The 26,938-nt window shown below is 37.1% G+C and overlaps 1 protein-coding gene across 1 annotated transcript; it reads right to left on the bottom strand.

Annotated features, from left to right (window-relative positions):
* Positions 1-74: 74 nt before the first annotated feature.
* Positions 75-25,066, bottom strand: LOC149670945 (uncharacterized). The gene is made up of 7 exons (XM_089840479.1): positions 24,872-25,066; positions 22,973-23,016; positions 1,254-1,443; positions 755-913; positions 592-687; positions 281-530; positions 75-222 (listed from the first exon to the last, which is right to left on the bottom strand). The coding sequence occupies exons 3-7, from the start codon at positions 1,441-1,443 to the stop codon at positions 75-77; spliced, it is 843 nt and encodes a 280-aa protein (XP_089696605.1). The 5' UTR covers positions 22,973-23,016; positions 24,872-25,066.
* Between the last annotated feature and the right edge of the window lie 1,872 nt (positions 25,067-26,938).

Raw genomic sequence — 26,938 nt, 5'->3', positions numbered from 1 at the left:
GAAAACAAATTTCCGGATATTAAAATTTGATTTTAATTCATATATTAAATGATATAGTTTACCATCCAAGTAGTTTACTTCGTTCCTAAATGCGGGCTCACACCGCTGGGAATTTGGGTGTAAGGTTTCGGATCTTTTGAATTTGCTAGTAGAGGCTTCGGATGAGTGGTAGGAGCTTGGACCAGGATTTCCCTTCTGAATTTTTGACTTTGGTAACGAGGGCTGTGAATTGGAAGTTATTTCATCCGTTTGTTTTTGGAATGATGGGGAATTTTGGCACATTCTTCTTGCTTTATCTAATAATCCTGGAGAGTTCTGACTAGAAAATCTTGCTGCCTCTAGATCATTATTATTTGTACGCGCACTTTCTTCAGCTCCCATATGACTAGCTGAGGTTTCCAAATTTTCAACACTCTTATTTGGATTTGTAACTGATGATAAAGTGGTTTTAGCACCCGTTTCACATGAAGGTTTTGTCTTCCATGGTTTACTTAAACTTGATTTGTCTATGTCCATTGTCGTTTCACTAACTACAGTTTTCAAGTTAGTTGTGCTAACTTAAAATAACTACAAAATAAAGATAATGATTACCGAATGCCAATGGCAAAGGTGGTGGAGTCGGGAGCGCCACCATTTTTTCTTTGCCTTTTTTCCGTCCATGTTTGGATTTTTTGCGTACATCTTCATCTACTCATATTGTGAAGAAAATAATTAATAAACGCCTTAATAAAGCTATTTAAAAAGTAAAATTTACCAGAACTAGAATCAGATGGTGAAGACATCATAGCCTCAATTTGAGGCTTCTTTCTTTTGTTTTTCTGCCCACGCAGCCCTCTTCCGAATTCTATTTCACTAGCCAAGTCTGAGGTTAATTCAGCTTTACTAAGCTGTTCTCGGGCCCGGCTATAAATCACTATGATGTTAAAGATAATTTTAATGTTGCTGTGGGTTTAATCATAAGTTTATAAGATATGTTCCATAAGTATGACACTTAATTCTTATACTTAGTAATGCTAGAGACTTAATGAGAGCTTGTTTGAGAACGGAGCGAGAAACACGCGTATACACGCAATTTTGCGGTCCATCTTCCTATTTATTGTGTGGTAAGCCTTGCCTCACTAGGCGTCGCTTTACGAGAATCTACGACGTTTCACCCACGTCACTTCAAGACAAGCTCTCATTAACCAGTGACAAACTTGTGGAACATACTTTATGAGCTTGTGGTCTCATTAATGTGTTTTACAGCGTCTTACTTGACTTGTATAAAATCTTTCCCGGATAAAGCGTCCAGTTTTTCTCATAAGAAGCTCCTTTGGTAATTAAGTGGATAACTTCATTTTGTAAAGCAAGTGGTGGCCAATAACATGATGTTTCATCGGGGCACCATTGTAATGGCACTACTTCAACAGTACCTTCGTTTTCAAAGCTGAATACAACATACATCTGAAAAGGAAGTACTAGGGCTTACCCAAGTCAAATACTAACAAGACCCACTATGCAAGACTAAAACGTTTTAACAAATTAAAGCCATATTTTAATATGAATTCAAATCCCTTTTCGAGGTCTAGTTAACCCACATATTTCTTAAAAAAAACTTTAAATTATTGAAAATGTAAATTGAAATTGCCACAGTTTCAGCCGTTGTGAACCAATGGAACAATTTTAACCAAGGGAGAGCCATAAACTTCAAAAAGAAAACATTTTCTCTCCAGCGAAGAGAGAGGGAATGTTTTTACTTGATTAGAAAGTCTACCTAAAAATATTCCCAAAACTGACGAGCGAAGAGGATAGTCAAAAATATCACTGTGATATTTGCACAAATTTCCGATAACCATTACTTCCTTAACCCTGGTTTGATAAATATGTCTAACCTTTATCACCTCGCCTGTAGTTTTTAGTTTAAAACAATTATCACCAGGCTTTGCAGAAATACAAAATGAAGGTGTTTCAATTTTCTTAAAAGATCTAGCGTTATTCGGTATATGGGGACTGTTATCTTTGAAAGGCTTCTTAAAAACTATTTCATTTATTTTTGGTTTTTTAATTAAAAGGTGTTGGTTCTCAGTTACTCTTTTTAAAAGTTGCTGAAGAGGTTTATTTGGAGATCTCATTTTTTTCTTCAGCAACTGTAAATGGTTTTCGAGGGGAAAAGCGCTAAAATAATCCAAAGGGCCGAACCTTTTAACATCTTCTGATAGGTGAGTTAAGGAATGTACATTTTGTACCACGAACTCCTTCCCATAAAAGTCAGGGCTTGAGGAGACGAACAATTCTAATAACTGTCCCGCATAATCACATAGATTCTTACTTAAATCTGGTGATACCAATATGTAAATTGCACAAAAAAGCAATCTAAAATGATTTAGAACATCTCTAGAAAGAACACCATCGCCTATTATTGGACCTGTGTAGAGTAAAAACTGCCTTAACTCGGTCGCCTTCCATCTATCAATATATTTAAGAGCTCTAGGTTTCCTAGCAAATTCACTTGGTATCTGTTTTCTACACTTCTCCAGCCTGGTGGAGAACTCGCAAACCATATTTCCACTTAACCTAACTTTAAATTTTCCCTTTTTAACCCAGGCATTTAACATTCGTCTCATTACACCCAAACATACCAAATGCATGTAATCAAGAGGGAAGTTTTGTACCATATCAATATCCAAACGTTCTAGAGGGGAAGGAAGTCCAATAAGATGGTGCTCTTCATTCTCACGATTTCTAAAGGAATTATTATTGCGTAAAAGAACAGGACCATCATCCCCTCCTAGTTCCAAAAATACTGTGCGACGTTTGTAATGGAAGCCCTTGATTGTACATTTGTCGCACGAATAGTAACCGGTATGACCGTTTGTATTTTTATCGAATGATCTTGCTGGGGTGTCAAAAATGTATGGACCTTTCAAGTTGCAGTTAAATGTTTTAAAACCATAATTAAATCCGTTATTGCATAAAGCAGTAATCTCATTGACAAATGGGTTCAAATATTGAGTCAGTGACAAAGGCTTGCTATAACCGCAAAAAATCCCAACCGGAAAAACTTCTCCAATTATTCCCTCTGAGAAACTATAAACTGACGCTAAAATAGGCCAGAGGCTTTTGTTTGAGCTTTTAAATAGGGGAACACCATCAATATTTATGGCAAATGAAATATCTGAATTAAAATCAGGTCGTGAATTTAAAAAGTTTACAATTCCTTGATTAAAACCAATGTGCCAATATTCCCCACCAGCTATTTCTGTTATCCCGGTTGAATGTCTTTGAGTACGTAAAAGCGTTCGTGAATCTTTTGGCAAATCATCATGGCCATGTGACCTAAGAATTTCTAACAGACTGTTAAGCCTTACAGTATCTATGTTATGAGATAAGGCCCAGTTCCTAATATCACTGCAAATATCGAATGATACAGATTCAGATGTAGTAGTATCGCTGAAACTCGATGCAGTACTATTAAACCCATCACCTGAACTATTTGAAAGTTTCTCACTACTCGTACTACTTTCATTTTCCTTATCTAAAGAAACTAAACTACCAGATCGAACTTCCAATTCCCTGTTATTTGAACTATCAGTATCTGAGGGGTTTATTATTTCATTGTAATCTAAATCTGAAATTGAGTCGTTGCTTGCGTTTTCTACAATATTCTCTTCAGAAACTCGATCCATTACCTGTTTGATGTATCTGGGGGATCGACTAATCTGCTGAATGTCTGAACGTCTGAACTGCTGAAAATAGTAGAATTCCTACTATAAAATTCTCCCATCCTACCAAACCGTAAACTGTCTGAACCTTTTTGACTATTTTGCTGAAATGCCGAATTCTGAACAGTGAACATTGACATTAAAGTAAGAGATCGTCTGAACCTTTTTGACTATTTTCCTGAAATGCCGAATTCTGAACAGTGAACATTGAAATTAAAGTACGAGATCGTCTGAACCTTTTTGACTATTTTGCTGAAATGCTGAATTCTGAACCGTGAACTTTGAAATTAATGTAAGATAGAGACCGTCTGAACTTTTTTGACTATTTTGCTGAAATGCCGAATTCTGAACCGAAATTAATGTAAGATAGAGACCGTCTGAACTTTTTTAACTATTTTGCTGAAATGCCGAATTCTGAACCGAAATTAATGTAAGATAGTGATCGTCTGAACGTTTTTGACTATTTTGCTGAAATGCCGAATTCTGAACCGAAATTAATGTAAGATAGAGGCCGTCTGAACTTTTTTGACTAATTTGCTGAAATGCCGAATTCTGAACCGTGAATTTTGGAAATGAAGTAGAATGGAGACCGTCTGAACTTTTTTGACTATTTTGCTGAAATGCCGAATTCTGAACCGTGAACTTTGAAATTAATGTAAGATAGTGATCGTCTGAACGTTTTTGACTATTTTGCTGAAATGCCGAATTCTGAACCGAAATTAATGTAAGATAGAGGCCGTCTGAACTTTTTTGACTAATTTGCTGAAATGCCGAATTCTGAACCGTGAATTTTGGAAATGAAGTAGAATGGAGACCGTCTGAACTTTTTTGACTATTTTGCTGAAATGCTGAATTCTGAACCGTGAACTTTGAAATTAATTTAAGATAGAGACCGTCTGAGCTTTTTTGACTAATTTGCTGAAATGCCGAATTCTGAACCGAAATTAATGTAAGATAGAGACCGTCTGAACTTTTTTGACTATTTTGCTGAAATGCCGAATTCTGAACCGAAATTAATGTAAGATAGAGACCGTCTGAACTTTTTTGACTATTTTGCTGAAATGCCGAATTCTGAATCGTGAATTTTGGAAATGAAGTAGAATGGAGACCGTCTGAACTTTTTTGACTATTTTGCTGAAATGCCGAATTCTGAACCGTGAACTTTGAAATTAATGTAAGATAGAGACCGTCTGAACTTTTTTGACTAATTTGCTGAAATGCCGAATTCTGAACCGAAATTAATGTAAGATAGAGACCGTCTGAACTTTTTTGACTATTTTGCTGAAATGCCGAATTCTGAATCGTGAATTTTGGAAATGAAGTAGAATGGAGACCGTCTGAACTTTTATGACTATTTTGCTGAAATGCCGAATTCTGAACCGTGAACTTTGAAATTAATGTAAGATAGAGACCGTCTGAACTTTTTTGACTATTTTACTGAAATGCCGAATTCTGAACCGTGAATTTTGAAAATGAAATAGAATGGAGACCGTCTGAACTTTTTTGACTATTTTGCTGAAATGCCGAATTCTGAACCGAAATTAATGTAAGATAGAGACCGTCTGAACTTTTTTGACTATTTTGCTGAAATGCCGAATTCTGAATCGTGAATTTTGGAAATGAAGTAGAATGGAGACCGTCTGAACTTTTTTGACTATTTTACTGAAATGCCGAATTCTGAACCGAAATTAATGTAAGATAGAGACCGTCTGAACCTTTTTGACTATTTTGCTGAAATGCCGAATTCTGAACCGAAATTAATGTAAGATAGAGACCGTCTGAACTTTTTTGACTAATTTGCTGAAATGCTGAATTCTGAACCGTGAACTTTGAAATTAATGTAAGATAGAGACCGTCTGAACCTTTTTGACTATTTTGCTGAAATGCCGAATTCTGAACCGTGAATTTTGAAAATGAAGTAGAATGGAGACCGTCTGAACTTTTTTGACTATTTTGCTGAAATGCCGAATTCTGAACAGTGAATTTTGAAAATGAAATAGAATGGAGACCGTCTGAACTTTTTTGACTATTTTGCTGAAATGCCGAATTCTGAGCCGTGAATTAATATAGATAGAGACCGTCTGAACTTTTTTGACTATTTTGCTAAAATGCCGAATTCTGAACCGTGAATTTTGAAAATGAAGTAGAATGGAGACCTCTGAACTTTTTTGACTATTTTGCTGAAATGCCGAATTCTGAACCGAAATTAATGTAAGATAGAGGCCGTCTGAACTTTTTTGACTAATTTGCTGAAATGCCGAATTCTGAACCGTGAATTTTGGAAATGAAGTAGAATGGAGACCGTCTGAACTTTTTTGACTATTTTGCTGAAATGCCGAATTCTGAACCGTGAACTTTGAAATTAATGTAAGATAGTGATCGTCTGAACGTTTTTGACTATTTTGCTGATATGCCGAATTCTGAACCGAAATTAATGTAAGATAGAGGCCGTCTGAACTTTTTTGACTAATTTGCTGAAATGCCGAATTCTGAACCGTGAATTTTGGAAATGAAGTAGAATGGAGACCGTCTGAACTTTTTTGACTATTTTGCTGAAATGCTGAATTCTGAACCGTGAACTTTGAAATTAATGTAAGATAGAGACCGTCTGAGCTTTTTTGACTAATTTGCTGAAATGCCGAATTCTGAACCGAAATTAATGTAAGATAGAGACCGTCTGAACTTTTTTGACTATTTTGCTGAAATGCCGAATTCTGAATCGTGAATTTTGGAAATGAAGTAGAATGGAGACCGTCTGAACTTTTATGACTATTTTGCTGAAATGCCGAATTCTGAACCGTGAACTTTGAAATTAATGTAAGATAGAGACCGTCTGAACTTTTTTGACTATTTTACTGAAATGCCGAATTCTGAACCGTGAATTTTGAAAATGAAATAGAATGGAGACCGTCTGAACTTTTTTGACTATTTTGCTGAAATGCCGAATTCTGAACCGAAATTAATGTAAGATAGAGACCGTCTGAACTTTTTTGACTATTTTGCTGAAATGCCGAATTCTGAATCGTGAATTTTGGAAATGAAGTAGAATGGAGACCGTCTGAACTTTTTTGACTATTTTACTGAAATGCCGAATTCTGAACCGAAATTAATGTAAGATAGAGACCGTCTGAACCTTTTTGACTATTTTGCTGAAATGCCGAATTCTGAACCGAAATTAATGTAAGATAGAGACCGTCTGAACTTTTTTGACTAATTTGCTGAAATGCTGAATTCTGAACCGTGAACTTTGAAATTAATGTAAGATAGAGACCGTCTGAACCTTTTTGACTATTTTGCTGAAATGCCGAATTCTGAACCGTGAATTTTGAAAATGAAGTAGAATGGAGACCGTCTGAACTTTTTTGACTATTTTGCTGAAATGCCGAATTCTGAACAGTGAATTTTGAAAATGAAATAGAATGGAGACCGTCTGAACTTTTTTGACTATTTTGCTGAAATGCCGAATTCTGAGCCGTGAATTTTGAAAATGAAATAGAATGGAGACCGTCTGAACTTTTTTGACTATTTTGCTGAAATGCCGAAATCTGAACCGAAATTAATGTAAGATAGAGACCGTCTGAACTTTTTTGACTATTTTGCTGAAATGCCGAATTCTGAACCGAAATTAATATAGATAGAGACCGTCTGAACTTTTTTGACTATTTTGCTGAAATGCCGAATTCTGAACCGTGAATTTTGAAAATGAAGTAGAATGGAGACCTCTGAACTTTTTTGACTATTTTGCTGAAATGCCGAATTCTGAACCGAAATTAATGTAAGATAGAGGCCGTCTGAACTTTTTTGACTAATTTGCTGAAATGCCGAATTCTGAACCGTGAATTTTGGAAATGAAGTAGAATGGAGACCGTCTGAACTTTTTTGACTATTTTGCTGAAATGCCGAATTCTGAACCGTGAACTTTGAAATTAATGTAAGATAGTGATCGTCTGAACGTTTTTGACTATTTTGCTGAAATGCCGAATTCTGAACCGAAATTAATGTAAGATAGAGGCCGTCTGAACTTTTTTGACTAATTTGCTGAAATGCCGAATTCTGAACCGTGAATTTTGGAAATGAAGTAGAATGGAGACCGTCTGAACTTTTTTGACTATTTTGCTGAAATGCTGAATTCTGAACCGTGAACTTTGAAATTAATTTAAGATAGAGACCGTCTGAGCTTTTTTGACTAATTTGCTGAAATGCCGAATTCTGAACCGAAATTAATGTAAGATAGAGACCGTCTGAACTTTTTTGACTATTTTGCTGAAATGCCGAATTCTGAACCGAAATTAATGTAAGATAGAGACCGTCTGAACTTTTTTGACTATTTTGCTGAAATGCCGAATTCTGAATCGTGAATTTTGGAAATGAAGTAGAATGGAGACCGTCTGAACTTTTTTGACTATTTTGCTGAAATGCCGAATTCTGAACCGTGAACTTTGAAATTAATGTAAGATAGAGACCGTCTGAACTTTTTTGACTAATTTGCTGAAATGCCGAATTCTGAACCGAAATTAATGTAAGATAGAGACCGTCTGAACTTTTTTGACTATTTTGCTGAAATGCCGAATTCTGAATCGTGAATTTTGGAAATGAAGTAGAATGGAGACCGTCTGAACTTTTATGACTATTTTGCTGAAATGCCGAATTCTGAACCGTGAACTTTGAAATTAATGTAAGATAGAGACCGTCTGAACTTTTTTGACTATTTTACTGAAATGCCGAATTCTGAACCGTGAATTTTGAAAATGAAATAGAATGGAGACCGTCTGAACTTTTTTGACTATTTTGCTGAAATGCCGAATTCTGAACCGAAATTAATGTAAGATAGAGACCGTCTGAACTTTTTTGACTATTTTGCTGAAATGCCGAATTCTGAATCGTGAATTTTGGAAATGAAGTAGAATGGAGACCGTCTGAACTTTTTTGACTATTTTACTGAAATGCCGAATTCTGAACCGAAATTAATGTAAGATAGAGACCGTCTGAACCTTTTTGACTATTTTGCTGAAATGCCGAATTCTGAACCGAAATTAATGTAAGATAGAGACCGTCTGAACTTTTTTGACTAATTTGCTGAAATGCTGAATTCTGAACCGTGAACTTTGAAATTAATGTAAGATAGAGACCGTCTGAACCTTTTTGACTATTTTGCTGAAATGCCGAATTCTGAACCGTGAATTTTGAAAATGAAGTAGAATGGAGACCGTCTGAACTTTTTTGACTATTTTGCTGAAATGCCGAATTCTGAACAGTGAATTTTGAAAATGAAATAGAATGGAGACCGTCTGAACTTTTTTGACTATTTTGCTGAAATGCCGAATTCTGAGCCGTGAATTTTGAAAATGAAATAGAATGGAGACCGTCTGAACTTTTTTGACTATTTTGCTGAAATGCCGAAATCTGAACCGAAATTAATATAGATAGAGACCGTCTGAACTTTTTTGACTATTTTGCTAAAATGCCGAATTCTGAACCGTGAATTTTGAAAATGAAGTAGAATGGAGACCTCTGAACTTTTTTGACTATTTTGCTGAAATGCCGAATTCTGAACCGAAATTAATGTAAGATAGAGGCCGTCTGAACTTTTTTGACTAATTTGCTGAAATGCCGAATTCTGAACCGTGAATTTTGGAAATGAAGTAGAATGGAGACCGTCTGAACTTTTTTGACTATTTTGCTGAAATGCCGAATTCTGAACCGTGAACTTTGAAATTAATGTAAGATAGTGATCGTCTGAACGTTTTTGACTATTTTGCTGATATGCCGAATTCTGAACCGAAATTAATGTAAGATAGAGGCCGTCTGAACTTTTTTGACTAATTTGCTGAAATGCCGAATTCTGAACCGTGAATTTTGGAAATGAAGTAGAATGGAGACCGTCTGAACTTTTTTGACTATTTTGCTGAAATGCTGAATTCTGAACCGTGAACTTTGAAATTAATGTAAGATAGAGACCGTCTGAGCTTTTTTGACTAATTTGCTGAAATGCCGAATTCTGAACCGAAATTAATGTAAGATAGAGACCGTCTGAACTTTTTTGACTATTTTGCTGAAATGCCGAATTCTGAATCGTGAATTTTGGAAATGAAGTAGAATGGAGACCGTCTGAACTTTTATGACTATTTTGCTGAAATGCCGAATTCTGAACCGTGAACTTTGAAATTAATGTAAGATAGAGACCGTCTGAACTTTTTTGACTATTTTACTGAAATGCCGAATTCTGAACCGTGAATTTTGAAAATGAAATAGAATGGAGACCGTCTGAACTTTTTTGACTATTTTGCTGAAATGCCGAATTCTGAACCGAAATTAATGTAAGATAGAGACCGTCTGAACTTTTTTGACTATTTTGCTGAAATGCCGAATTCTGAATCGTGAATTTTGGAAATGAAGTAGAATGGAGACCGTCTGAACTTTTTTGACTATTTTACTGAAATGCCGAATTCTGAACCGAAATTAATGTAAGATAGAGACCGTCTGAACCTTTTTGACTATTTTGCTGAAATGCCGAATTCTGAACCGAAATTAATGTAAGATAGAGACCGTCTGAACTTTTTTGACTAATTTGCTGAAATGCTGAATTCTGAACCGTGAACTTTGAAATTAATGTAAGATAGAGACCGTCTGAACCTTTTTGACTATTTTGCTGAAATGCCGAATTCTGAACCGTGAATTTTGAAAATGAAGTAGAATGGAGACCGTCTGAACTTTTTTGACTATTTTGCTGAAATGCCGAATTCTGAACAGTGAATTTTGAAAATGAAATAGAATGGAGACCGTCTGAACTTTTTTGACTATTTTGCTGAAATGCCGAATTCTGAGCCGTGAATTTTGAAAATGAAATAGAATGGAGACCGTCTGAACTTTTTTGACTATTTTGCTGAAATGCCGAAATCTGAACCGAAATTAATGTAAGATAGAGACCGTCTGAACTTTTTTGACTATTTTGCTGAAATGCCGAATTCTGAACCGAAATTAATATAGATAGAGACCGTCTGAACTTTTTTGACTATTTTGCTGAAATGCCGAATTCTGAACCGTGAATTTTGAAAATGAAGTAGAATGGAGACCTCTGAACTTTTTTGACTATTTTGCTGAAATGCCGAATTCTGAACCGAAATTAATGTAAGATAGAGGCCGTCTGAACTTTTTTGACTAATTTGCTGAAATGCCGAATTCTGAACCGTGAATTTTGGAAATGAAGTAGAATGGAGACCGTCTGAACTTTTTTGACTATTTTGCTGAAATGCCGAATTCTGAACCGTGAACTTTGAAATTAATGTAAGATAGTGATCGTCTGAACGTTTTTGACTATTTTGCTGATATGCCGAATTCTGAACCGAAATTAATGTAAGATAGAGGCCGTCTGAACTTTTTTGACTAATTTGCTGAAATGCCGAATTCTGAACCGTGAATTTTGGAAATGAAGTAGAATGGAGACCGTCTGAACTTTTTTGACTATTTTGCTGAAATGCTGAATTCTGAACCGTGAACTTTGAAATTAATGTAAGATAGAGACCGTCTGAGCTTTTTTGACTAATTTGCTGAAATGCCGAATTCTGAACCGAAATTAATGTAAGATAGAGACCGTCTGAACTTTTTTGACTATTTTGCTGAAATGCCGAATTCTGAACCGAAATTAATGTAAGATAGAGGCCGTCTGAACTTTTTTGACTAATTTGCTGAAATGCCGAATTCTGAACCGTGAATTTTGGAAATGAAGTAGAATGGAGACCGTCTGAACTTTTTTGACTATTTTGCTGAAATGCCGAATTCTGAACCGTGAACTTTGAAATTAATGTAAGATAGTGATCGTCTGAACGTTTTTGACTATTTTGCTGATATGCCGAATTCTGAACCGAAATTAATGTAAGATAGAGGCCGTCTGAACTTTTTTGACTAATTTGCTGAAATGCCGAATTCTGAACCGTGAATTTTGGAAATGAAGTAGAATGGAGACCGTCTGAACTTTTTTGACTATTTTGCTGAAATGCCGAATTCTGAACCGTGAACTTTGAAATTAATGTAAGATAGAGACCGTCTGAACTTTTTTGACTATTTTACTGAAATGCCGAATTCTGAACCGTGAATTTTGAAAATGAAATAGAATGGAGACCGTCTGAACTTTTTTGACTATTTTGCTGAAATGCCGAATTCTGAACCGAAATTAATGTAAGATAGAGACCGTCTGAACTTTTTTGACTATTTTGCTGAAATGCCGAATTCTGAATCGTGAATTTTGGAAATGAAGTAGAATGGAGACCGTCTGAACTTTTTTGACTATTTTGCTGAAATGCCGAATTCTGAACCGAAATTAATGTAAGATAGAGACCGTCTGAACTTTTTTGACTATTTTGCTGAAATGCCGAATTCAAAACCGAAATTAATGTAAGATAGAGACCGTCTGAACGTTTTTGACTAATTTGCTGAAATGCTGAATTCTGAACCGTGAACTTTGAAATTAATGTAAGATAGAGACCGTCTGAACCTTTTTGACTATTTTGCTGAAATGCCGAATTCTGAACCGTGAATTTTGAAAATGAAGTAGAATGGAGACCGTCTGAACTTTTTTGACTATTTTGCTGAAATGCCGAATTCTGAACAGTGAATTTTGAAAATGAAATAGAATGGAGACCGTCTGAACTTTTTTGACTATTTTGCTGAAATGCCGAATTCTGAGCCGTGAATTTTGAAAATGAAATAGAATGGAGACCGTCTGAACTTTTTTGACTATTTTGCTGAAATGCCGAAATCTGAACCGAAATTAATGTAAGATAGAGACCGTCTGAACTTTTTTGACTATTTTGCTGAAATGCCGAATTCTGAACCGTGAATATTGAAAATGAAGTAGAATGGAAACCTCTGAACTTTTTTGACTATTTTGCTGAAATGCCGAATTCTGAACCGTGAACTTTGAAATTAATGTAAGATAGAGACCGTCTGAGCTTTTTTGACTAATTTGCTGAAATGCCGAATTCTGAACCGAAATTAATGTAAGATAGAGACCGTCTGAACTTTTTTGACTATTTTGCTGAAATGCCGAATTCTGAATCGTGAATTTTGGAAATGAAGTAGAATGGAGACCGTCTGAACTTTTATGACTATTTTGCTGAAATGCCGAATTCTGAACCGTGAACTTTGAAATTAATGTAAGATAGAGGCCGTCTGAACTTTTTTGACTAATTTGCTGAAATGCCGAATTCTGAACCGTGAATTTTGGAAATGAAGTAGAATGGAGACCGTCTGAACTTTTTTGACTATTTTGCTGAAATGCTGAATTCTGAACCGTGAACTTTGAAATTAATGTAAGATAGAGACCGTCTGAGCTTTTTTGACTAATTTGCTGAAATGCCGAATTCTGAACCGAAATTAATGTAAGATAGAGACCGTCTGAACTTTTTTGACTATTTTGCTGAAATGCCGAATTCTGAACCGAAATTAATGTAAGATAGAGACCGTCTGAACTTTTTTGACTATTTTGCTGAAATACCGAATTCTGAATCGTGAATTTTGGAAATGAAGTAGAATGGAGACCGTCTGAACTTTTTTGACTATTTTGCTGAAATGCCGAATTCTGAACCGTGAACTTTGAAATTAATGTAAGATAGAGACCGTCTGAACTTTTTTGACTAATTTGCTGAAATGCCGAATTCTGAACCGAAATTAATGTAAGATAGAGACCGTCTGAACTTTTTTGACTATTTTGCTGAAATGCCGAATTCTGAATCGTGAATTTTGGAAATGAAGTAGAATGGAGACCGTCTGAACTTTTATGACTATTTTGCTGAAATGCCGAATTCTGAACCGTGAACTTTGAAATTAATGTAAGATAGAGACCGTCTGAACTTTTTTGACTATTTTACTGAAATGCCGAATTCTGAACCGTGAATTTTGAAAATGAAATAGAATGGAGACCGTCTGAACTTTTTTGACTATTTTGCTGAAATGCCGAATTCTGAACCGAAATTAATGTAAGATAGAGACCGTCTGAACTTTTTTGACTATTTTGCTGAAATGCCGAATTCTGAATCGTGAATTTTGGAAATGAAGTAGAATGGAGACCGTCTGAACTTTTTTGACTATTTTGCTGAAATGCCGAATTCTGAACCGAAATTAATGTAAGATAGAGACCGTCTGAACTTTTTTGACTATTTTGCTGAAATGCCGAATTCTGAACCGAAATTAATGTAAGATAGAGACCGTCTGAACTTTTTTGACTAATTTGCTGAAATGCTGAATTCTGAACCGTGAACTTTGAAATTAATGTAGGGGTCGACTAATCTGCAGGTACTCTGAATGTCTGAAATGCAGTCCACGGTAGGAAACCTACTATTTATAGTATGCAGGTTCGGTTCACATTTACAAATATAAGAAAGCAATACTATAATTCATTGCCTAACATACAGTCGAACAAAATTAGAGTTTCAACTCTGAAATCTCTTGACTAAAATGCATTCCTCTTAAATGCAGTCCTCTAAAACTATTAATTTCAACTCTGAAATCTCTTGACTAAAATGCAGTACTCTGAAATGCAGTCCTCTAAAACTATTAATTTCAACTCTGAAATCTCTTGACTAAAATGCAGTACTCTGAAATGCAGTCCTCGAAAATTATTATTTTGAACTCTGAAATCTCTTGACTAAAACGCAGTACTCTGAAACGCAGTCGTCGAATATTATTAATTTCAACTCTGAAATCGGTTGACTAAAGTGCAGTACTCTGAAATGCAGTCCTCGAAAATTATTAATTTCAACTCTGAAATCTTTTGACTAAAACGCAGTACTCTAAAATGCAGTCCTCGAAAATTATTATTTTGAACTCTGAAATCTTTTGACTAAAACGCAGTACTCTGAAATGCAGTCCCCGAAAACTTTTAATTTCAACTCTGAAATCTCTTGACTAAAACGCAGTACTCTGAAATGCAGTCCTCGAAAATTATTATTTTCAACTCTGAAATCTTTTGACTAAAGTGCAGTACTCTGAAATGCAGTCCTCGAAAATTATTATTTTCAACTCTGAAATCTTTTGACTAAAACGCAGTACTCTGAAATGCAGTCCTCGAATATTATTATTTTCAACTCTGAAATCTTTTGACTAAAACGCAGTACTCTGAAATGCAGTCCTCGAAAATCATTTATTTCAACTCTGAAATCGGTTGACTAAAGTGCAGTACTCTGAAATGCAGTCCACGAAAATTATTAATTTCAACTCTGAAATCGGTTGACTAAAACGCAGTACTCTGAAATGCAGTCCTCTAAAACTATTAATTTCAACTCTGAAATCTCTTGACTAAAATGCAGTACTCTGAAATGCAGTCCTCGAATATTATTAATTTCAACTTTGAAATCGCTTGACTCAAGTGCAGTACTCTGAAAAGCAGTCCACGAAAATAATAAATTTCAACTCTGAAATCTATTGACTAAAATGCAGTACTCTGAAATGCAGTCTTCTATACTATTAATTTCAACTCTGAAATCTCTTGACTAAAATGCAGTACTCTGAAAAGCAGTCCACGAAAATAACAAATTTCAAATCTGAAATCGGTTGACTAAAACGCAGTACTCTGAAATGCAGTTCTCGAAAATTATTATTTTCAACTCTGAAATCTTTTAACTAAAACGCAGTACTCTGAAATGCAGTCCTCGAATATTATTAATTTCAACTCTGAAATCGGTTGACTTAAGGGCAGTACTCTGAAAAGCAGTCCACGAAAATAATAAATTTCAACTCTGAAATCGGTTGACTCAAACGCAGTACTCTAAAATGCAGTCCTCGAATATTATTAATTTCAACTCTGAAATCGGTTGACTAAAGTGCAGTACTCTGAAAAGCAGTCCACGAAAATAATAAATTTCAACTCTGAAATCTATTGACTAAAATGCAGTACTCTGAAATGCAGTCCTCTAAAACAATTAATTTCAACTCTGAAATCTCTTGACTAAAATGCAGTACTCTGAAATGCAGTCCTCTAAAACTATTATTTTAACTCTGAAATCGGTTGACTCAAACGCAGTACTCTAAAATGCAGTCCTCGAATATTATTAATTTCAACTCTGAAATCGGTTGACTAAAGTGCAGTACTCTGAAAAGCAGTCCACGAAAATAATAAATTTCAACTCTGAAATCGGTTGACTAAAACGCAGTACTCTGAAATGCAGTCCTCGAAAATTATTATATAAACTCTGAAATCTTTTGACTAAAACGCAGTACTCTGAAATGCAGTCCTCGAATATTATTAATTTCAACTCTGAAATCGGTTGACTTAAGGGCAGTACTCTGAAAAGCAGTCCACGAAAATAATAAATTTCAACTCTGAAATCGGTTGACTCAAACGCAGTACTCTAAAATGCAGTCCTCGAATATTATTATTTTCAACTCTGAAATCGGTTGACTAAAGTGCAGTACTCTGAAAAGCAGTCCACGAAAATAATAAATTTCAACTCTGAAATCGGTTGACTAAAACGCAGTACTCTGAAATGCAGTCCTCGAAAATTATTATATAAACTCTGAAATCTATTGACTAAAACGCAGTACTCTGAAATGCAGTCCTCGAAAATTATTATATAAACTCTCTATTGACTAAAACGCAGTACTCTGAAAAGCAGTCCACGAAAATAATAAATTTCAACTCTGAAATCTCTTGACTAAAATGCAGTACTCTGAAATGCAGTCCTCGAAAATTATTATTTTCAACTCTGAAATCTATTGACTAAAATGCAGTACTCTGAAATGCAGTCCTAGAAAATTATTATTTTCAACTCTGAAATCTATTGACTAAAACGCAGAGTACTGCATTTTAGTCAAGAGATTTCAGAGTTGAAATTAATAGTTTTAGAGGACTGCATTTCAGAGTACTGCATTTTAGTCAATAGATTTCAGAGTTGAAATTAATAGTTTTCGAGGACTGCATTTCAGAGTACTGCGTTTTAGTCAAAAGATTTCAGAGTTCGAAATAATAATTTTTGAGGACTGCATTTCAGAGAACTGCGTTTTAGTCAACCGATTTCAGAGTTGAAATTTATTATTTTCGTGGACTGCTTTTCAGAGTACTGCACTTTAGTCAACCGATTTCAAAGTTGAAATTATTAATATTCGAGGACTGCATTTCAGAGTACTGCATTTTAGTCAAGAGATTTCAGAGTTGAAATTAATAGTTTTAGAGGACTGCATTTCAGAGTACTGCATTTTAGTCAAGAGATTTCAGAGTTGAAATTAATAGTTTTAGAGGACTGCATTTCAGAGTACTGCATTTTAGTCAAGAGATTTCAGAGTTGAAAATAATAATTTTCGAGGACTGCATTTCAGAGTACTGCGTTTTAGTCAAGAGATTTCAGAGTTGAAATTAATAGTTTTAGAGGACTGCATTTCAGAGTACTGCATTTTTGTCAAGAGATTTCAGAGTTGATATTAAAAGTTTTCGGGGACTGCATTTCAGAGTACTGCGTTTTAGTCAACCGATTTCAGAGTTGAAATTTATTATTTTCGTGGACTGCTTTTCAGAGTACTGCACTTTAGTCAACCGATTTCAAAGTTGAAATTAATAATATTCGAGGACTGCATTTCAGAGTACTGCATTTTAGTCAAGAGATTTCAGAGTTGAAATTAATAGTTTTAGAGGACTGCATTTCAGAGTACTGCGTTTTAGTCAACCGATTTCAGAGTTGAAATTAATAATTTTCGAGGACTGCATTTCAGAGTACTGCACTTTAGTCAACCGATTTCAGAGTTGAAATTAATAATTTTCGAGGACTGCATTTCAGAGTACTGCGTTTTAGTCAAAAGATTTCAGAGTTGAAAATAATAATATTCGAGGACTGCATTTCAGAGTACTGCGTTTTAGTCAAAAGATTTCAGAGTTGAAAATAATAATTTTCGAGGACTGCATTTCAGAGTACTGCACTTTAGTCAAGAGATTTCAGAGTTGAAATTAATAGTTTTAGAGGACTGCATTTCAGAGTACTGCATTTTAGTCAATAGATTTCAGAGTTGAAATTAATAGTTTTAGAGGACTGCATTTCAGAGTACTGCATTTTAGTCAATAGATTTCAGAGTTGAAAATAATAATTTTCTAGGACTGCATTTCAGAGTACTGCATTTTAGTCAAGAGATTTCAGAGTTGAATCTCTAATTTTGTTCGACTGTATGTTAGTCAATGAATTATAGTATTGCTTTCTTATATTTGTAAATGTGAACCGAACCTGCATACTACAAATAGTAGGTTTCCTACCGTGGACTGCATTTTAGACATTCAGAGTACCTGCAGATTAGTCGACCCCATTAATGTAAGATAGAGACCGTCTGAACCTTTTTGACTATTTTGCTGAAATGCCGAATTCTGAACCGTGAATTTTGAAAATGAAGTAGAATGGAGACCGTCTGAACTTTTTTGACTATTTTGCTGAAATGCCGAATTCTGAACCGTGAATTTTGAAAATGAAATAGAATGGAGACCGTCTGAACTTTTTTGACTATTTTGCTGAAATGCCGAATTCTGAGCCGTGAATTTTGAAAATGAAATAGAATGGAGACCGTTTGAACTTTTTTGACTATTTTGCTGAAATGCCGAAATCTGAACCGAAATTAATGTAAGATAGAGACCGTCTGAACTTTTTTGACTATTTTGCTGAAATGCCGAATTCTGAACCGAAATTAATATAGATAGAGACCGTCTGAACTTTTTTGACTATTTTGCTGAAATGCCGAATTCTGAACCGTGAATTTTGAAAATGAAGTAGAATGGAGACCTCTGAACTTTTTTGACTATTTTGCTGAAATGCCGAATTCTGAACCGTGAACTTTGAAATTAATGTAAGATAGAGAATAATAAAAGCAGAATCTACTAAAATTATGAAATTGATGCTAATAATATTTGAAAAGGTGGATTTTAATTGAGAAAAAATTAGGAAAAGGTCCCATTTTATTTGTGTTGCAAATAAAGTAAGCATCCAAATTCTGAAAAAGGTGGATTTTAATTGAGAAAAATTTCAGAAAAGGTCTCATTTTATTTGAATATAAAAATTTTGGAAAAAGCAAATTTTAGTTGAGAAAGCCTTGTTACTTAAAAACCAATTAGTGCCTTTTTCCCAAAATATTGGTTTATTGCTTTTTTTAGAAACTAAAATATCGTTAATGTAATTTTTCCAACTTCCCGCTTATATTCGCCTTTTCCTTATTTTTGGAATTTCTAATATTTTCTTCACACAATAATTTGGAAATTTCTCAGATTACTTTACCAAAAATGAATGGTTTTGGTAAATTCTGTATGTCCTAAAAATACCATAACTATAATTCTGTCGCCAGTCCTTGAAGTTCATTTAGTTGCCCTCCCCCCGGCATATTATCAATTCAGCATTTCAGCAAAATATTCAAAAAATTCAGACGGTGTCTATCTTACATTAATTTCGGTTCAGAATTCGGCATTTCAGCAAAATAGTCAAAAACGTTCACACGGTCTCTATCTTGCATTAATTTCGGTTCAGAATTCGGCATTTCAGCAAAATAGTCAAAAAAGTTCAGACGGTCTCAATTGTATTTCATTTTCAAAATTCACGGTTCAGAATTCGGCATTTCAGCAAAATAGTCAAAAAAGTTCAGACGGTCTCTATCTTACATTAATTTCGGTTCAGAATTCGGCATTTCAGCAAAATAGTCAAAAAAGTTCAGACGGTCTCTATCTTACATTAATTTCGGTTCAGAATTCGGCATTTCAGCAAAATAGTCAAAAAAGTTCAGACGGTCTCTATCTTACATTAATTTCGGTTCAGAATTCGGCATTTCAGCAAAATAGTCAAAAAAGTTCAGACGGTCTCTATCTTACATTAATTTCAAAGTTCACGGTTCAGAATTCAGCATTTCAGCAAAATAGTCAAAAAGGTTCAGACGATCTCTTACTTTAATTTCAATGTTCACTGTTCAGAATTCGGCATTTCAGCAAAATAGTCAAAAAGGTTCAGACAGTTTACGGTTTGGTAGGATGGGAGAATTTTATAGTAGGAATTCTACTATTTTCAGCAGTTCAGACGTTCAGACATTCAGCAGATTAGTCGATCCCTGTATCTGGCTCGTTTCTTTCTCTTTTGCCTGCAACTTAAATCAGAAATATCTCTATCATAGCTCATACCAACCCTCTTAGTTTGATTATTAGACATAGTTAACTAAATTACCAAAGACCGACCCTCTTTAAATATCTATTCAGCCAAGCGCACGGGTGACTGGGCTGGATACAGGCAGTCCCTTAACGCCTACAACAGGGCCATTAGAGCTGCTAAGAAGGACTCCTGGCGGACCTTCTGTGAGCAAATCTCCAATGTCCCTGCCATGGCTAGGGTCATGAAGATTCTAGCGCACGACAGCACACATCGACTTAATGCTATTAAGCTACGGGAGGGTGTGTACACTAAATCTGGGGCTGAGACTCTCAAGCATATGCTGGAGGTCCATTTTCCTGATTCTACTTTTATTAATCCAACAAACCCTGACTCTCTCTACCCTGTCCTGCACAGGGCTAAGAGGGAAGACTGGCTTGTAGCCAGACAGGTTGTCACGATTCCCAAGCTTCGGTGGGCTGTCAACTGTTTTGAGCCCTACAAGTCTCCGGGACCCGATGGGGTCTTCCCTCTGCTTTTGCAGGAGGGCTTAGACCACATCGCCTCTCCGCTATGCAAGATCTACAGACTTTGCATTGCTCTCGGTCACATACCTCGTGACTGGAAACGCTCTAGGGTCATCTTTATTCCCAAGCCCGGGAAGGCTTCCTATCTCGAGGCGAAAGCATTTAGACCCATATGCCTGACCTCCTTCTTCCTCAAAATTCTGGAGAAGTTGGTGGACAGGTACATCAGAGACGAGGTACTTTCGATAACTCCTCTCTCTTCTTCACAATTTGCCTACCAAAAAGGCAAATCCACTGAGACGGCCCTTCACGGCCTTACGAATTGCCTGGATAGGGCATTCGAGTTTCAGGAAATTTCACTGGCTGTCTTCCTCGATATCGAGGGGGCCTTTGACAAAGTCTCTAGCTCGGTTATTACTGAAGCTGTTGAGAGATTTGGCATCAGCGCCACTCTTGGCCGCTGGATCAAGTCCATGCTTACCGACCGCGAGGTGTCGGCGTCCCTCCTTGGGGACTCTCTAGGGGTGACTACCAGCAGGGGCTGCCCTCAGGGTGGAGTGCTCTCCCCCCTGTTGTGGTGCCTGGTGGTGGACGAGCTCCTGGGGAGGCTCGGGGGTGCTGGGGGCTGTTGCTGCTTCGGGTATGCGGACGATGTAGCGATAGTCTTTACGGGGAAGTTCCCGGATACTGTTACCGCGCTTATGAGATCTGCTCTCTCTAGCGTGGAGCAATGGTGTCAGGCGGTTAACCTCACCGTTAATCCTGATAAAACTGTCCTTGTTCCTTTTACGAGGAAGAATACTAAGGATCTGTTCAATGATATCTCTTTCTTTGGCCAGGTCCTGACAAAGTCCTCCGAGGTGAAATACCTGGGGGTGACTTTTGATTGTAGACTCACATGGAAGCCGCATCTTGATCGGTGTATTAAGAAGGCCAAGATGCTCTTCTGGAGGACCAGGAGCTCTGTCGGCCAGACTTGGGGCCTCAACCCCAAGGCTGTACACTGGCTCTATACTGGGATCATCAGACCCATACTATCTTACGGGGCACTTGTCTGGTGGACAAGGGTCCGGCTTAAGACGGTGCAGGCTGCCCTGCGCAAGCTTCAAAGGCTTGCCTGCATTGGTGTTACGGGGGCCATGAGATCGACCCCAACTGCTTCCCTGGAGGTGCTCCTTGACATGCTTCCTCTTCATCTCTTCATTGAGGAGGAGGCTGTCATGGGAGCCTACAGGCTCAACATTAGTGGCTGTTGGGTTCCAAGACTTTGGGATTACAGCCATACGAAGCTCTTTCGGGAGTACGCCGCACTTGAGCCGTCGCTTACGATGTGCTCTGACAAAACCGTTACCAGTTTTGATTTCACTAAGCCATTCAGTATCCACTTCCCCAGTCGGGCAGAGTGGACTAACCTGCTGCCTCTTGGCACTGGGGGTGAAACCATTTGGTTCACCGATGGCTCCAAGACTGATTCCGGCGCTGGCGCCGGCTATTACTGTCAAACCACAAGGGTCGGCTTTTCTGCTTGCCTGGGCACCTTCGCTAGTGTGTTCCAGGCTGAAATTGCCGCGATCTGTTATTGCGCAGATTACTGTATTAACAAAGGGTATACCGGACGGACTGTGAGAATTTATTCTGACAGTCAGGCTGCCCTGAACGCTCTGAACCAGTGTCAGATTTCTTCTCAACTGGTGCGTAGCTGCCTCGACCTGCTAGCGCGACTGGCATCCTGCAACAGGGTTCTGCTGTACTGGGTGCCAGGGCATAGCGGTTATTATGGCAATGAGCAAGCCGATAGATTTGCGAAAAGGGGTGCGGAGGCCAAGCTCTTGGGGCCGGAGCCGGCCGTCCCCATCCCTTACAGGCACGTCAAACGGTGTCTGCATGACAGGTTGACTGTCATACAAAATCAGCTCTGGCACAGCATGGAGGGCCAGAGACAGACAAAGTTGTTTGTCGATGGTCCCTGCAGGTCTCGTGCTAGGGACCTAATTTCGCTCGGCAGATGGGATATTAGGCTGGCCACCGGTCTTTTGACCGGGCATTGCCGGCTTAATAGGCACCTCCATCTGATGGGTTTTGCCGACGACCCTCTCTGTAGGTCGTGTCAGGAGATGGAAGAAACATCCGCCCACGTACTTTGCGAGTGCGACTACTTCGCCTCGCTTAGATTAGAATATTTTGATTCACACACCCTGGAACCCTCGAGGGTCTCCTCTCTCACGGTGGAGCGAATTCTTCGCTACGCTGCAGCTACAGGCCTATTCAAGGCCTGATTACGAGGATGCACAATATGCCTTTGGCATCGGTGCTAGGGCGCGTACCCTCCTCATCAACAATAATAATAATAATAAATATCTATTCACAATAACCAAAGTTCACAAAACCCAGCCGTCGTCTGCTTCCTACCTTTGGTAGGGAGAAAACGTGAGACCCTCCCGCGCGCCACCTTCCTATCGATAGAAGATAGAGAATAACCCTAAACAAAAATAAGTCTATTCCTAAGCGTAATTAGATCTACCTGAATTATTCTTCAAATTCAAATAAATACCAAAAGTGGATTATTGATACCACATAATTTTAGTCTATGATAACTAAATTAAGAGGGCCCTCTTGAAATATAGACAAAGAAAAATAAAACATGCAGTTACAGTACCTTTAAAATATCAGTTACCAACCAGATATGATTAACTTTGACACCTAAGAATAAAATTAGATTAAACACAAGAAAATTATAATATAACAAGTTGGGAAAACCAAAATATTACCTCTCCGTGTCGAGAAGATTATATAACCTTAAGTATCCAATGGAAACGTCGACCTTTCTGCCCTCATCCTTTCCCGCGCTTTGCGCTTCCGCATTTCATCCTTACTCTCAACATTATCTTCCTCCATTTTACATACAAAAATCAAATACTCACAAAAAGAAGTGGCAAAAACCTGCTGGCTCTTTACAACCACCTAATTTGACTTAATATCCAATTTCCAACAACAATAATATACCGGTAGTTTAATTGACAACCTACTAGCATCGAAATTCTCATTAAGAATGGCTCCCGCGGATAAAAAAGGGCAATTTTCAACTAGGTGGGCGTTATCTCATTAGATTTGAAAAATATCATTTCTCTTTTTTACCAATGCCTAACCGTTTGGATTTTTTTAAAGCAATCTTAGCACCAAAAAATATTTTTTGATACAAAATAAAGGTTTTATACTCTTATTAAGAGGATAAAAAAGGTCTGTCCTCTCGTAATTTTTTAAGCTTTTATCATGATTACTCTATACAACAGTAACAAGGAGTATAAACCCATTAGTGGAAGCAGTATTTTTTTTCCGAAACAATCTCGCTTATGTTTATCCTCTCTAGACTTCGCTAAAAACGTATTACTCCTACGTAAAATATTAATAAACAGGCAAGGGTTCATACCATTAAAGGAGCGCAATATTATCCATATTTTCATTTCATATACAGAGAAAAGAAATTATTATGTTTCTGAGAGGAGCTTCCCATTTTTGTTGTTGTTTTGAAAAATATATCGCAATGCACGGGCCTTGATATATATAGGAGGCAATGAATGAAATATATCACAATGCACGTGCCTTGATAGATATAGGAGGCAATGAATGAAATATATCACAATGCACGGGCCTTGATAGATATAGGAGGCAATGAAGGAAATATATCGCATGCACGGGCCTTGGTAGATATAGGAGGCAATGATAATCTCTCTTTGCACGAGAGGTTTATCTTTAATATTTAAATAAATATAACTATATTTAATTATTTTAATTTTCAATAATTAACATTAATAATAGTTAAATCGTTTAAAATAAAGTTATACCTATTATCTTCTCAAACTTTGCTAATATTGACGTTTAAAGTGAAGGGTACCCCTCTTCCCGCTTTCTTCAAATTTTGGGGTATATATACGATTCGTTTCCATTATAATAGTAAGGAAAAAGCGCAATTGCGAAAACCTTCGGTGGGCGATCCCAACTTAGGGAGGCTAGACGTTTCTCGTAACCCTAGCTGATCGCCGCGTATATCCTAAAACCAAACGATGATAATGGAGTAGAAGCCAATGATACAGATTGGTGTTTATGTGGAATAGACGGAAGACCAGTGGATGGTGGTGTTAGAAGCCAGTGTAAGTGCAGACGGGTGTCAATGTGGGATTGACAAAGAACAGAAGATGGTGGTCATTAGAAGCCAGTATGTACAGACTGGTGTCCACGCGGAATGGACGAAGACTAGAAGATGGTGGTGATTAGAAGCCAGTAAGAACAGACTAGTGTCCGTGTGGGATGGACAAAGACCAGAAGATGGTGGTGTGAACTCAAGTAGAGGAGCCATTTCCATGACTGTGAAAGCAGTTCGGAAATGGCGAACACGTTTGCTCCGATACGCAAACTGCGAACGCGGTCACGTGGGTGTAACAACGGACAGACAGACACACACACAGACAGACACATAGACACACAGACAGACACGGCCGTTACAGAACCTCTCCTGGACTACGTCACACGGAGAGGTAAAAATCACATTTAGGCTTACGTTTTCAAACAATATTTTTGTTAAATCACGGCGGGACCTTCCAACTTGCTCGATATCTTCCGTAAAATAAAATGGCTATGCAGGCTACAGCCTACAGGAATGATCGTGCCCGCGAAACGCTCGGGTTAACAAAGGGAAAGCGGGGAATTTCCGAGAACCTTCTCTAAACTTTGTTTACCGTGGAAGTTCGCGCTGGCTCAGCTATACCTCTACCCCGTTTTTTCCAAGCAGGTTTTTTTAGATTTCCATGTTATAGATAGTTTTTAAACATGGAGGATTCATACCATTTTCACCAGGTAGCCGGGCTATCTGGAGGACAAAAGCAGACGGGTTTTTGTCCGCCAGTTAGCCCTGCCTCTTGGTGTAAATGTTATGAAACCTCCATGTGTGAAAATATCTATTAGTCAGGGCTATCTTCCCTCCCCTGTTCGTTCGCCCTTTGACTTCATTTATTTAAAGGGAGAGCGTAAAATAAAATGAGCTCCTTTTTTTTACATACAAGCTCTATACATCGCTCATGTTTATAGCATTTCCCGCCAAATTCCGTTCGACGAAGCACGTGCCACTAAAATATTACTAGCCAGACTTGAAATTTGTAATGGCTAGGAAAATTACTTGAACATTTATTTCACCCTACCTTTAAGAGATGAATGTACCAAATTTATCCATTTCACCTCAGTGAAAAGTAAACATTTTTGCATCGCGCGCTATATATTTCCAAGCTTATAAACTTAGTTTCAAATTCAACTTCTTAATAATCTTACTACTACAAAGGTTGGATGAAACAATACGTCATGTATTTCATTATTTTTTTATCAATTTCCACAAAATAAGAAAAAAATCATGTGGTGGTTTTACAGTCGGGTAGGAGTTGGCCCATGTTTCCTAAGAAAAACGCTAAAACTCAGTTTAATTCTTCGTTTTAATTCTTAATTAAACGTTGTAAAGTTAACAAAATAAATATTTTAAAAGTTATTATGATTATGGTATCCTAGAAAGATATTTTATCTGTTATGTTGGGAATGTTTTGGTTTTTGTGCTGGCTTAATAGCTTTACTGGTCGGGTAAGTGATAGGTTACGACTACAAACCGATTGCGACAGACTACCAACTGCGCGACTTCTAGCCAACTCCAAAACGTATCGCTGGTGCTACTAGGGATATTCCCAAAAATTGGAAAGCACAAAAGTTCACCTCTCCGTCGTCTGCAACGCGTGAAACCGCTGCAATCCTTTATCCTAATCCTAATGATTGATTTATGAAATATTTTGAGTCGTCGACAAAATAAGTGGCAGGGCCGTCTTCAGTGTTATATGGGCCCCTGGGCAGTGCAGTATATTGGGCCCCCTAATCCCCTATACAAATAAAATTAATCGAGAAATAAAAATATTTATTTTTTTCCTTGAAACAAAAGTCTACAAATTTAATAGTCAACGCGAAGTCAGAAACATTTGCGCACTTTCTTCCTTGAAAATTCCTTAACAATTGGATCGAAGTCGATCATTTTTTGGATCGCCATTACGTAATTTACGTTTGATCACATTATTGACAAATATCTTGTCTTGGAATTCTAATACTTTCTCCAACTGTATGCGTGTGAAAGGTCGCTTTCATGGTTCTGACAAGATGTCGGCCCATTTCGAATCCAGCACTCAACTGTGTTAGGATTGCTGATTACCCATAGCCCTGCATCTGTTTCCTGGAAGGAATTTGTTTTCGTTTCACATTTAGGCACTTCCACTGGTGGAATATCCTCATCTAGATCAGTTGTAGGAACAAGTGATGACTCCATTGCAATGTCGGTTGGAACTGTGGTAGTCGTTGAGGGCGTCGGTGATATTGTTGAAAGAGTAATTTTACCAGGCTCAGCACTTCTCATAACATATTAATGGAACCATGATGTTACCTTGGGAAATTTGTTAGCTTTCTCTTTCTCCTGCACAGCTCGTTTTATCTTCTGGCAAAGTATTAAGTTTCATTTTTGAATTGATCACTAATAATCTCTATTTATAGTTTGTCTAACATCTCAGCCATAATTTTATTCATGACAGGCATTATATTTTAAACA

This window comes from Phalangium opilio, unplaced genomic scaffold, assembly GCF_054372755.1.
Source record: "Phalangium opilio isolate 3A_F unplaced genomic scaffold, DU_Popi_V2 ptg000054l_1, whole genome shotgun sequence".
Classification (NCBI taxonomy): domain Eukaryota; kingdom Metazoa; phylum Arthropoda; class Arachnida; order Opiliones; family Phalangiidae; genus Phalangium; species Phalangium opilio.
The sequence above is the reverse complement of the archived record's forward strand: the minus strand, read 5'-3'. Positions and strand labels throughout refer to the sequence as shown.

Excerpts from the sequence above, each read along its gene's own strand:
- LOC149670945 (XM_089840479.1), bottom strand. The coding sequence starts at position 1,443 with ATGTATGTTGTATTCAGCTTTGAAAACGAAGGTACTGTTGAAGTAGTG. Across the intron at positions 531-591 it reads ACCTTTGCCATTGGCATTCG|TTAGTGAAACGACAATGGAC; the intron begins GTAATCATTATC and ends TGAAAACTGTAG. Across the intron at positions 223-280 it reads TTAGATAAAGCAAGAAGAAT|CCCTCGTTACCAAAGTCAAA; the intron begins GTGCCAAAATTC and ends TCCAATTCACAG.